Source organism: Oncorhynchus masou, chromosome 6 (assembly GCF_036934945.1).
Source record: "Oncorhynchus masou masou isolate Uvic2021 chromosome 6, UVic_Omas_1.1, whole genome shotgun sequence".
Classification (NCBI taxonomy): domain Eukaryota; kingdom Metazoa; phylum Chordata; class Actinopteri; order Salmoniformes; family Salmonidae; genus Oncorhynchus; species Oncorhynchus masou.
In genome coordinates, this window is record NC_088217.1 from 47885584 (window position 1) to 47899471 (window position 13888).

The following is a 13888-nucleotide window of genomic DNA, read 5'->3' on the forward strand; positions in this document are numbered from 1 at the left end:
GCTTTACTAGGGTAGCGGAATGACTTTTGTTTCCCTCCAAGCCTGAGGGCACATACTTTCTAGTAGGCTTAAATTGAAGATATGGCAAATAGTAGTGGCAATATTGTCCACTATTATCCTCAGTAAGTTTTCATCCAGATTGTCAGACCACGGTGGCTTGTCATTGTTGACCATTTTTTCACCTCTTCCACACTCACTCTACGGAATTCAAAAGTACAATGCTAATCTTTCATAATTTGGTCAGATATACCTGGATATGTAGTGTCAGCATTTGTTGCTGGCATGACATGCCTAAGTTTGGCAAGATAAGCAATGAAAAAGTCATTAAAAGTAGTTTGCAAAATCAGTGGGTTTTGTGATGAATCTGAATCAATGAATGATGGAGCCGAGTTTACCCCTTTCCCCAAAATTTAATTTAAGGTGCTCCAAAGCTTTTTACTATCATTCTTTAAATAATTTATTTTTACCAATAGTTAAAATATTTCCGGGTCAAGGTTGAACTTTTTCAGGAGGCTTGATTACTGGAACTTTTAGTGAGTTTGGTACACATTTGGAGAATAGGGAGCAATTTATTGTGTTCAACATAGGAGGGCCAAGCACAGGAAGTAGCTCTTTCAGTAGTTTAGTTGGAATAGGGTCCAGTTGGCAGCTGGAAGGTACACATATATAGACATACAAAAGTATGTGGATATCCCCTCAAATTAGTGAATTCGGCTATTTCAGCCACACCAGTTGCGTACAGGTGTATAAAATCGAGCACACCTCCATGCAATCTCCAAAGACAAACATTGGCAGTAGAATGGCCTTACTGAAGAGCTCAGCGACTTTCAACGTGGCATGGTTATAGGATGCCACCTTTCTAACAAGTTGATTAGTCAAATTTCCGCCCTGCTCGAGCTTCCCCGGTCAACTGTAAGTGCTGTTATTGTGAAGTGGAAACGTATAGGAGCAACAACGGCTTAGCTGCGAAGTGGTAGGCCATACAAGCTAACAGAACGGGACAGCTGAACGATGAAGCGCGTAAAAATAGTCTGTCCTCGGTTGCAACACTCACAACCGAGTTCCAAACTGCTTCTGGAAGCAACGTCAGCACAATAACGGTTTGTCAGGAGCTTCATGAAATGGGTTTCCATGGCCCGTGCAGCCACACAGAACCCTAAGATCATCATGCACATGGCCAAGCGTCGGCTGGAGTGGTGTAAAGCTCGCTACCATCAGATTCTGCACGGACCAATCTGGGTTTGGCGGATGCCAGGAGAATGCTATGGACCTCAATGAATAGTGCCAACAATTTAGTAATTTAAGTTCAGACAGTAACAATGTGTGAACACGTTTTAAACTAAAGTTTTTAGAGTTGGCAGGGTACCATGAAGTGTACCAGTGTTGGCGGTAAAGTCACTGCATTCTACATGAGAAGTCAATGTCTCAAGAGAAATTCTGAAGCAGCAGCTGACATTTCCTGTTGGGGTTTGTCCCATTTCTTATCTCCCAACAACCACCCCTTCTCGTTTCTTGGAAGGAAATGGTTGTGCATGAAATGCATATGCTAATCTAAGAGCCTACAAAGAAAGTGCAATGCAATGGCTGCATCCCCTTGAATAGATCTGAGTAATCTGCATAATTCATATAATCAGTTTTATTAACAAAATGCTTAGCTTGGTATGAAAAGCTTTGCACATAGACACAAAGTATGGAAGCTTTTGAAACTCCTCAAGTAAGACAATACAAAAATAACAATACAGAAGTTATTATTGATTGTGGGTAAATAAGCATCTGCGACATCAGCTGTCATGCATGCATAGTTCCTTAACGACATGTTTTCTGTGACATCTGCTAATAGTCATCCTCATCGATATCATCCTCATCAAGATCATCACCAGTATCTGTTTTGACAATCAGAAGAGGGTTTCTGCGAGGATTCAGCTCTAGGAAAGCCCCTGTGCGGGCAGTATCTGTTGCAGTGGCTGTGGCAGTCGCAGGCTGTGAACAGTCTCTCTCTGCCTCTCCCTGTGCACTGCTCCTGGAATGCCTGCTGCCCTGAGGCTGTGCTGAAATCCAGAGCCCCTCCTCCACCATCTCTCCCAGCTCCTGGATCAGCTGTCTGGGGCAGGACACAGCAGATGGGGGGGTGCTGGGCTTCCTCTCGGATGATGTGAGAACAGCACCGGACTCCTGGTGGATGGGAGGGGCAGCAGGCTGGGGATGTATGGGGATGGCCTTGGCTCTCTCTCCTCCTCCCTCTGTTCTGTCAGCACAGTCCTTCCCTTCAGCTTCAGAGTCCTCACTCTCCTCAGACGAGTCGCTGCTACTGTCGTTGCTGTCAGACTCCTCTCTGATGTGTGACAGAGGAGTTCTAATGGGGCTTTTCCCCCTGTCCTCCACCTTCTCTTCTTCCTCTACCAGCGTTGCTGCCGTCTCCAGCACCTCCAACTCCAAATCCAGGTCTCTTTTCCGTAGGGATACATTCCGTAAGGGATCGGCCAAAGCTGTCACCTTCCTGGACCTGACAAAGAGAGAAAAAGAGAACGTGATGAGACAGTCAGGAAAGTACAGCAAAGCTGGATCAGTTTCTCTTTTTAAATTTGGAAGCAAATATTTACAAACCCCCCCCAAAAAACCTATTTCAAGAGCTACTTGGTCCAACACTGATGAGTAGTAGGCATTACGACTATGCTATATGTACAACTGCACTTCCTACAAAAAAATCTAGCAACGAGATCTCAATCTACAAATCTAATATCCATTACCCAAATCCCAGCCTCATCTGAATGCTAAGTAGACAGCGATTCACAGAGGCATGAGCTCAATGAAATATGTAAATCATGTTTAATAATGTAGGAAGATGAGTGTGTCTGATATGCAGGTTCTGCCCCTCGAGTCTCCCACTGAAGCTCTCCCTGTAGGAGATAAGAGCGAGGCGGATGACAGAGTGATACACGCCTTATACATTATTCATGAAGCTAAACCAGCGCAGGATGTTGCCAAAACTCAAGTGGCTGCTATTCTTCCACGGTGCAGCCGATCGGCCTTCAATGCCATGATGATTACCAGCTGACCTCTGCGCGGCTCAGGACGGGTCCATTCAGGGAGGGATAAAGCACATGAGCCTGCGGTCGTCCACAGCCATTCAGCTCCTCACACTCAGCCACACTGTGGCCCCTGCTGCCCTCCCTGGCCCAATTAACCGACCGCTGAGAGCCAAGATGGCTCCTTATTACGGCAAAGCCTTAATTTACTCCCACCATGGGGAGGAAACCGTTTACACAGCCAACAGAGGGATGTACTCATTTAGGACCTCGGGAGACTGTGTAAACAGACCGTATAGCTAGTCGCCGTACTCTATCAAAGAAGACATCTAAGGCCTACATGAATATCAAATGTCCATTCAGGAAATAAGGGGAGTAACAGTATGTGGAAAGAGAGGAGGAAAAACAAAAATATGACCGACTCATGGCCCAGGCCTTATCAAAGACCAAACAATTAAAGGAGATCAATTACTGACAATGAGTAAGGGATGGCTAAGCATAAATACAACCCACAACACCCCCACCACCGCGTGTGCAGAGAGTCAGACCCCACAAGGAAACCGTCGAAAATCTGAACTCATCAAGAGTGGCCACAGTGGCTCACAGGTGTGCGTACCCATATCCACACATGCAGTTATTTTTGGGGCCCATTTTCCCCCCCTTCCACATCTTGCAACCAAAACATTTTAGCAGCCACCCTCCTGACGGCGAGCAGAAATACTTTTTTTGTTTAGGATTGAATTTCCTCCTATTGTCCACATTCTGCCAAGGGACGTGGAGAAATGATTGCCATTTTAAAGCAAGTTCACTGCAATTTCCCACACGCTGCCATAGGATGGCAAGAAATGTTTGCCATTTTTAGTATGATATCTGAGTGTGGCTAACAAAATCAAAATCGGGGTCGCCCGGTCGGTAATTAGACTACGATTACTCCAAGATTAGATAGCTGGCTAGACTAATTGACCAATCTAAAACATTTTAGCTGACATGGGCTAATTGAGTGATTTTCAGAGACAAGAGAAAAACTGCTGATGCGCAACCAAATTTGTGCTCTAAATTGCAACAGCAAATGGAGAGCCTGTGTGTATTCATTTTCACAGTACCAGACACACCTACGCATTCAAGGATTTATTTATTTTTATCATTTTATCAAGACAAAACGATGAAATACCACATATGGAATCATGTAGAAAACAAAAACAATGTTAAACAAATCAAAATATATTTTACATTTTAGATTCTTCAAAGAAGTCTACTCTTCAACCTTGATGACAGTTTTGCACTCTTGGCATTCTCTCAACCAGCTTCATGAGAAATGCTTTCCCAACAGTTTTGAAGGGGTTCCCACAAACATGGAGCACTTGTTGGCTGCTTTTTCTTCACTCTGTAGGCCAACTCATCCCAAACCATCTCAATTGGATTGAGGTCGGGTGATTGTGGAGGCCAGGTCATCTGATGCAGCACTCCATCACTCTCCTTCTTGGTCAAATAGCCCTTACATAGCCTGGAGGTGTGTTTTGGGTAATCGTCCTGTTGAAAAAAAAAAAAAGAAGAAAAAAAAAGTGTCCCACTAAGCACAAACCAGATGGGATGGCATATCGCTGCAGAATGCTGTGGTAGCCATGCTGGTTAAGTGTCCCTTGAATTCTAAATAAAATCACTGACAGTGTCACCAGAAAAGCACCCCCACCACATCACGCCACCTCCTCCATGCTTCATGGTGGGAACCACAGAAGACGGAGATCTGTTCACCTTCCCCGCATCTCACAGACATGGCAGTTAGAACCAAAAATGTCAAATTTGGACTCATCAGACCAAAAGGACAGATATCCACCAGTCTAATGCCAATTGCTTGTGTTTCTTGGCCCAAGCAAGTCTCTTATAATTGGTGTCCTTTAGTAGTGGTTTCTTTGCAGCAATTCAACCATGAAGGCCTGATTCACACAGTCTACTCTGAGCAGTTGATGTTGAGGTGTGTCTAACTTAAACTTATTATTTGGGCTGCAATTTGAGGTGCAGTTAATTGGTGGAGTGCTGCAGAGATGGTTGTCCTTCTGGAAGGTTCTCTCATCTCCACAGAGGAACTCTGGAGCTCTGTCAGAGTGACCATCTGGTTTCCAAGGCCCTTCTCCCCTGATTGCTCAGTGTGGCTGTGCGGCCAGCTCAAGGAAGAGTCTTGGTGGTTACAAACATCTTCCACTTAAGAATGATGAAGGCCACTGTGTTCTTGGGGACCTTCAATGCTGAAAACATTTTCTTGGTACCCTTCCCCAGATCTGTTCCTTGACACAATTCTGTCTTGGAACTCTCTAGACAATTCCTTCAACCATATGGCTTGGTTTTTGCTCGGACAAAAACTGTCAACTGTGGGAGCAATTCGACCATGAAGACCTGATTCACGCAGTCTCCTCAGAACAGCAGATGTTGAGATGTGTCTGTTACTTGAACTCATGAAGCATTTTTTGGGCTGCAATTTCTGAGGCCGTTAACAAATGAATTGATCCTGTACAGCAGAGGTAACTCTGGATCTTCCTTTCCTGTGGCGGTCCTCATGAGAGACAGTTTCATTATAGTGCTTGATGGTTTGTGACTGCTCTTGAAGAAATGTTCAAAGTGCTTGAAATTTTCTAGACTGACCAGGTCTTAAAGTAATGATGGGACTGTCATTTCTCTTTGACTATTTGAGCTATTCTTGCCATAATATGGACTTGGGTCTTTTACCAAATAGGGCTATCTTCTGTATACCACCCCTACCTTGTCACAACACAACTGATAGGCTCAAACGCATTAAGGTAAGAAAATCCACAAATTCACTCTTAACAAGGCACAACTGTTAATTGAAATGCATTCCAGGTGACTACCTCATGAAGCTATTTGAGAGAATGCCAAAAGTGTGCAAAGCTGACAAGGCAAAGGGTGGCTACTTTGAAGAATCTCAAATATAAAATATAGTCTGATTTGTTTAACATATGTGTTACTTCATAGTGTTGATGTCTTCACTATTATTCTACAACGTAGAAAAAAAGTAAAAAGAAAGAAAGAAAACTCATGAATGAGTAGGTGTCCAAACTTGACTGGAATATTGGTTGTATAAATAAATACACACACTTCTGTTCAAAAGTTTGGGTCACTTAGAAATGTCCTTGTTTTTGAAAGAAAAGCAGGTTGTTTTGTCCATTAAAATAACATCAAATTGATCAGAAAGACAGTGTAGACGTTGTTAATGTTGTAAATGACTATTGTAGCTGGAAACATTGATTTCTTAAACTGTTGTTCTGATTAAAGAAGCAATAAAACTGGCCTTCTTTAGACTAGTTGAGTATCTGGAGCATCAGCATTTGCGGGTTCGATTACAGGCTCAAAATGGCCAAAAACAAAGACCTTTCTTCTGAAACTCGTCAGGCTGTTCTTGTTCTGAGAAATTAAAGGCTATTCCATGATGGAAATGGCCGAGAAACTGAAGATCTCGTACAATGCTGTGTACTACTCCCTTCACAGAACCGCGCAAAGTGTAGTCTGACTCCGGGATGCTGGCCTTCGAGGCAGAGTTGCAAATAAAAAGCCACATCTCAGACTGGCCAATAAAAATAAACGATTAAGATGGGCAAAAGGACACTGGACAGAGGAACTCTGCCTAGAAGGCCAGCATCCCGGAGTCACCGTTTCACTGTTGACTTTGAGAGAGGTGTTTGAGGGTACTATTTAATGAAGCTGCCAGTTGAGGACTTGTGAGGCGTCTGTTGACGCATTAGTCCAGAGCACCTGCTGACTTTTTTCTGCACCCCAGTTCCTGTTTTCATGCATAGTTTCCACGTCGGAGTTATGACTTTTTGTTCGCAAGTCTTCCATGAAGGCCACTTCTGACAGTAGGTGGGTGTATCAGGGCCCCACTGTTTTCTGCCAATTCTGAGCTGATGGCACTGCTGGACATCTCCGATTGCGATGTCTTATCTGCTGCAGTAAGTTTCCTTGGCCGACTACTGCATCTACGGACCTCAACGTTGCCCGTTTCTTTGTGCTTCTTCAAAAGAGCAGCACATCTGGAAACCCCATGTCTGCCTTGACATGTCTCTCCCAGGCAGACAGACCTTGTTGATGCAGTATAACTTCCTTGTGTCTTGTTGCTATGCTCAGTCTTGCCATGGTGTATGACTTTTGACAGTAAACTGTCTTCATCAACCTCACCTTGTTAGCCGAGTTTGGTTGTTCCTCAATCGGTTTTATTCCTCCTACACAGCTGTTTCTGTTTCAGTTTATTTTTTTAACTAGGCAAGTCAGAACAAATTCTTATTTTCAATGACGGCCTAGGAACAGTGGGTTAACTGTCTGTTCAGGGGCAGAACGACAGATTTGTACTTTGTCAGCTCGGGGGTTTAACCACTAGGCTACCCTGCCGCCCCAGTTCATGATTGTTTCAACCTACATATTGAATTGATAATCATTAGCATGTGTACTAATATATATATATATAGCGAGAGATAGAATAAATGGTCTGTTTTTTTTTTTAGTTCGATGGTGTTTTTGGGACTCAGCAGATTGGCCGTACCGACTTCAAGACAACTTCTGTCTCTGGTGTACAAACAGTTTGGGCTCCACACTAATGTGACCCCTCTGTGTAAAGGTGGGACTCTCACGAACATGTTGGTCACAAGAATTTCCCCACAGTACCAGTTGAAAATATGAACAGAAGTATTTACTGAGTGTTTAGTGCCTGATCCTTCTTTTCTCTCTCAGATATAGAACAGACACTTCAGAACAAACTTCCCATTGATGTTTTTTGGGGGCGACGATCTGTTGTTCCATGTAGAAAATCTGTTATACAATGCATTTGTAAGGGCTAATAGCAGTAATGCCAAACATTTCTTATTAAATCAAATAATTGTTTTAGATTTTTTATACTTCAGGGGGTCTTAAAATTCAAAATCAAATAGATAAATGATCCTTGGGAGGACCTTCTTAAAACAATTCCATATAGCTTAGTAGAACCCCTCCCCCTGCTTTGACAGGGCTTAAGCCCTTGCTGGAGTTGAGCAGGCTGGCTGACTAGCTCTGGCTGGAGAGCCTCCTGTAGCACTGCAACTTCAAAGCAGAGACCCTCCTCCATCCCCCACCTCCCGCATTCTCTTTCCCCCGTGGGAAGTCATTATTGAGTTAGCATTGGAGAGGCTACGTGCTTGTTCTCTCCCCTCGCTCCCCCTCTCCCTGCGCTGCAGTGCGAGAAGCTCAGCTTGCGGTGAGCACAAAGGCTGCTTTTGGAGGGAATAAATAACATTGTACACAGTTCAGTCATTACTAATGTCGTGGGCTCTCTTCATTAACTGAGGGGCAGCTTTTCAGGGTTGGAAAACTTCTGTCGCCACAAAGACGCTTACCATCTTTCAGACAACAAACAAGAGTCCTTGGATGAGGACAGGGAGCAGGAGGGTGGTGGGGGAGAAGGACAACTAGACAGTCAATTACAGCCTTCCATTTCTACCAGCAGCCTCATGTTCAATGATGCCAGAAGACATTCGACACATGTTCCTACTCATACTTCTTAGTTAATCTTAAATGTACAAATTAATTTCACAAGATTTGTCAAGGGAGTGTATGTACATTATTCAATGGATATAGTGGACGGACAGACAGACACTGTTTGCTAACTGTATGCCATTTGAATTGTCCAACATCTCATTCAGGGAACAAAACGTAGGCGGTAGTTGTTTGTGACAAAGTTGGCTTGTTTTATAAGGCTGAAAGACTTATAAATGGATGCTTGGATTTCCTGTCTTCCTGAGTTTGATGGTTTGAGGGAGTGTGTGATGAAATGTGTTATGGAGTGTGTGTGAGTAACACTGAAGACCTGTGTCCGAGGCATTAGGCCAGGGGTGTTGCAATCGGTCTTCAACAAGGTTCTGGAAAAGATTAGCTCTCCATCCATCGTTTTGGGATTTTTCAATGCTCCCCGACTGTCTAGCTTCCATTTAGATGATTATTAACGAGCTGGACACAGTACATTTCTGGTTTTAGTTTTGGTTTTAGTTATTTTAAAATATATTGAGTTTGATTTCCCCCTCCCCCAAAAAAATATTTCACCCCACCCGCAGGCTGTATGTTTGACACCGCTGCATTAGGCTATATAACAGAGTAGGGACTGTAATCTAAGGAAGTGCTTTCTTGCTGTATAGAGAGGCCATTAGTTAATGTGCAACATGAAGAGAGCTGGTAGAACTGCCTGCAGAGCTTGTTGTTTACCGACCCTCCTAATCAAAACAAGGACGCAAGGAGAGGAAGTTACCTCACACAAAGCAAAGCTGCATCACTCATTATTAGTGTAGCACGAATGCAACACTGTCAGTATTTCTCTCTCTCTCTGCGCGTGTGGTGAGCTGCCTGTGTAAGTACACAAAATCTGGACGTCATGCAGAGAGGAAATCTGTAGTACTTCTCCCCATTAGCTGTGAGACCGTCTTGGCTTTGTCGAGCCCAGCGGGACACAAAGACTATCTACTGTCTCTGTGGTGGGGAAGGCTCAAAACACACAGACCATATACACGGAGTACACATGGCCAGTGATTCCATGTCTATGTACATAGGGCAGCAGCCTCTAAGGTGCAAGGTAACAGTCACTGGTGACAGGACCAGGTGAAAACTGTGATCCCTAATTGAGGTCACTTGTTAAATCCACTTCAAATCAGTGTAGATAAAGAGGAGGAGACAGGTTAAAGAATACTGTTTAAACCTCGAGACAGTTGAGACATGGATTGTGTGTGTGTGCCATTCAGAGGATGAATGGGTGAGACAAAATATTTAAGCGCCTTTGAACAGGGTGTGGTAGTAGGTCCCAGGATCACCAGCTTGTGTCAAGAACTGCAACGCTGCTGGATTTGTCATGCTCAACAGTTTCCTGTGTGTATCAAGAATGGTCTACCACCCAAAGGAAATTCAGCCAATGTGACACAAATATGGAAAGCATTAGAGTCAACATGGGCCAGCATCAATGTGGAACGCTGTTGACACCTTGAAGAGCCCATTCCCCAATGAGTTGAGGCTGCTGTGAGGGCAAAAGAAATGCCATATTAGGAAGGTATTCCTAATGTTTAGTATACACCATCTACTACATCACAGGACCCAGGACAGGACCGGCTCCAGACAGATGAGTGTGGGTAGAAATACACTAGCAGGTACATGAAAAGGATTAATACCAGAGAAAATGTATCCGAAGCTTTTTCACCTGCATTCCACCCTTTCTAAGAATAAAAGAGAGAAAACTGTACGACGATCAACTTACCATTCCTGCACACGCACTAGACACAGAGTTGCCACTCCCTGGAGCATTAAAACCACCAGCAAGCCCCCACGAGGCTTAACCGACTCACTTATCTGACCACTGACCTTGCCGGGGGGGTGGGGGGGGGTCAGCCTGTAGGGAGCCCGTGTCCCCTGGGGGCCTCCTGGGACTGTGGAGAAGAGAACTCTCCTCTGGGCATTATCATGCACACAATGTGTGTAGAGGCTGAATGGATTGGTGTGAGCGAGAGAGAAAAAGATCCTTGTTTCCTCCTCCAAGACTAGCGAACCCTTGAGCTCGACACTCACAGGTTGCCATGGTTTTTTGCTCTGGAATTTAATCGACCCAATTAATTGATTGTGCGGCAGACAACGGGTAGAGGGGGAGGAATGTGTGAGAGCTGAAAGAGGAAGGGGAAGTTAGAGGCCTGCTGATTTCGCTGAGATAAAGTAACACAGATCTGGTGGGATTTTTTGGACTGGTCACAGTCAATCTACATTGGTCTCCTTCCAAGCCTTTTGATGAGAGAAGAGGAAAGACTGAGAAAGAAAACGAGGAGTGGGTTTTCATTTCAGTCTAGCACCACTGCAGGGGTTCGGCATCGGATGATCATCAAAACCACCCATCGAAACGAATGGTAGAGAAGTTTTTTTTATTTGATAGTGGCAATGCATCTGATGGTACAAAGATATCTGCAAATTGCACAAAATTCCCTGGGTGATGTGGAAACGGTTGTAAGCGCGTTAATAATCCTCTTTGGTCAACACCCTTTATCAGGACAAATACAAAATGGTGTCAGAAGGATTTTCTCCACCCTCATACTCCTCCTGTTGACCGGAGAGTGGACTGTCCACTTGTTTGTCTGTGTGCAGGAGTCTGTGGAGGGAGAGGGGTTCGCTGGAGTTTAAATCACTGTGAAGTCTTTATGATGCTGTAAATTTGACTCTGGTCTCAGCAGTCAGAGGGACTTTAAGAGCATGAACACATGTGGGACAGCCCAGAGAGAGCCAGACAGTATAAATCAACCCACTGAGCAACGCATTCATTAAATCGGCGTGTCCATCATGAGCAACTGATCGTGTCTGGGAGTCGACTGTGGGGACGACTGACAAGATACAGGATATAGATTACATCTTATCTTACCACAGGACTCACAGGAAGAGACGGCACAGTCACTTAGCAGGAATGACAAATGGGGGATATCTAGCAGGGAGGAGAGCAATGCTTATACAATCTGTCATCAAACCGGTCACATGCACAAACATCTGCCACAACAAACCACAAGTGATAAGAGCACTGTCTATGCAAACCACAGCTGGCTGCTGCTTGAGTGCTGCCTGCCAGCCTTGTCATCTCCGATCTAGACTACTGCAACTCTGTTGGCTGGGCTCCCCGCTTGTGACAGCAAACCCCTTCAACTTATCCAGAACGACGTAGCACGCCTGGTGTTCAATCTTCCAAAGCTCTCCCATGTCACCCTGGTCCTCCGCACACACCACTGGCTTCCAGTCTAAGCTCACATCATCTTCAAGACCCTGGTGCTTGCCTACGGAGCAGTGAAGGGAACTGCCCATCCCTACATTCAGACTATGATCAAACCCTACACCCAACCCAAGCCCTCTGTTCTGCCACCTCTGGTCTCTTGGCCCTGCCACCCCTACAGGAGGGCAGTTCCCGCTCAGCCCAGTCAAAACTCTTCTTTGTCCTGGCACACCAATTGTGGAACAAGCTTCCCTCTAATGTCAAGACAGAGGAGTCCCTGCCCATCTTCCAAAGACGTCTGAACCCTATCTCTTGCAACGATTGGGATATGTTGTTGTTTCATCGTGAATGCACTGATGTAAGTCGCTCTGGAAAAAAAAAGTGTGTGCTAAATGACTTATGTAAATGCCTGCTAGCTCATAGAAAGACAGCTCTCCTCTCTGCTGCTTTGAATGTTAAGTGGACTGCTCGCTTTTATTCCACATTCAGAAGGGAAAGAAATGTAGTCTGTGCAGCACAACAATATAGGATAGGTATGAAATGTCAATCTGGGAATTGATTCACAGCAAAACAATGGAATGGAATGCCTGGGCTCTAGAGGTTTTCCCAGCCAGGTGCCCTGAGGCAGCATCTTCAACAGGAGAGGGTTAGTAACTTCCTGGATGCTGGACAGCCTCTGTCTCTCTCTCTCCATCTCTCTGCCTCTGCTGACACCACAGCTGATATGAGCCAGGTCTCAGGGCAGAAAGAAAACAAGCTTTGCTTATCGACTGAAAAACGTAAACAGAAAAGGGAAATGTAACAATTCAATCATAGGTAAAGGTGGCGAGCACAAGGTCTAATCCATTTAATGATCGATGCAGGGTTGCAGCCAGTGGAAGCCAGCTTGTTGATAGGTCAAGTTGACATTTGGCTCCAATGTACAGCGGTGGAAGGGAAGAGAGGGAGGCGGATTGGAAAGCACTCAACCGCAGATGCCTTCCTGCCGTTTCATCTCCTTGACTGACTGAAATGAGACTGATTGAGTTTTCCAGTGGCTTGACAGTGATGCTGCTTCTGCTCAAAGCGTACGCTGAGCTGAGAGAGCACTCAAGTCCAAGACTCTCTGTTCTCTTCGTCTGCTGCAGCGAAACAGACAGACCGACCGGGACTGCAGCTCCGATCTCCACCATTGATTTTTATACATCTATTATTAATTGGCCATCGAGGCATTTTCTTTTCCAGAGAGAAAAGCTCCATCAAACACCGGCAGAGCTTTTATCATGTCTGCATCTGGGCACTGGGCCTACATCATCACCGGCGCACATTTTTCAAAATTCAAGCTTTTTCCAGACTAGCACACCACTCGGCTGAACCCCTGCCAAGAATAAAACAGAGCTCATTACCGAATAATGCCCTTGCAGGCTTACAACGTGTAAGTAATTGTAAAATATGTACACGGGTGAGGAAAGAGCCATGCATGCTATATCAATTAGGGAAGAAAATACACAGATCTCTCGCGAGTTGACACGCATCTTGTACTGCACAGTGCACTGTCCATCTGCTTCTTCTAATCTGTGTGTACTGTCACAGATGCTTCAGTCTCAGTCACTGGGACTCCACTGCAGCACTGAGGGAGACAGTACAGTCCACACGCTCTCCAACGGCACCTTTGACATGGGAGAAAGGATACGTCTCACAGCGTCTCTGTCAGTCAAGTGGCCGTGCTGTGACAAATGACTCATCTAATCCTCTCCTCCAGTGCAGCGCACTGAAGCAGCATGAAAGCCACTTTGCTTGGCCCCTGGACATGGGAGGTAATTATGCTCTAGGGCTGAAGGTCCATGCAGAGGGAGAGAGAGGATGGGGGGGTAGTGAACTTACTTGACCCTCTGGAGCCAGACGCAGTAGTCTGTGATGTAGAGGTCGTTCAATATGTAGGCCGGTTCATTCTCCCGGAAGACTTTGTGAATATCCAACAAGCACTTCAGGACGCAGGCTTTCCCTGGACAGGAAAAACAGAAGGAGTAGAAATTGAAAAATGTTGTTATTTTATGGCAATGTGAAGAATGGTAAATATAGCAGTGTTGCTTGCAGGGACTGAGGTTCCAAAAATCTCATTGTTCCATAC

The 13888-nt window shown here is 45.0% G+C and overlaps 1 protein-coding gene across 1 annotated transcript in view; it reads right to left on the minus strand.

Moving 5' to 3' along the window:
• Window positions 1-1505: 1505 nt before the first annotated feature.
• Window positions 1506-13888, minus strand: part of shq1 (SHQ1, H/ACA ribonucleoprotein assembly factor) — a 42803-nt gene continuing 30420 nt past the window's right edge. Inside the window, exons 11-12 of the mRNA XM_064968890.1 lie at window positions 13642-13762; window positions 1506-2503 (exon numbers count right to left, since the gene is read on the minus strand). Coding sequence (XP_064824962.1) covers window positions 1834-2503; window positions 13642-13762 — 791 coding nt within the window. The 3' untranslated portion in view covers window positions 1506-1833. The remainder of the gene's footprint in view (window positions 2504-13641; window positions 13763-13888) is intronic.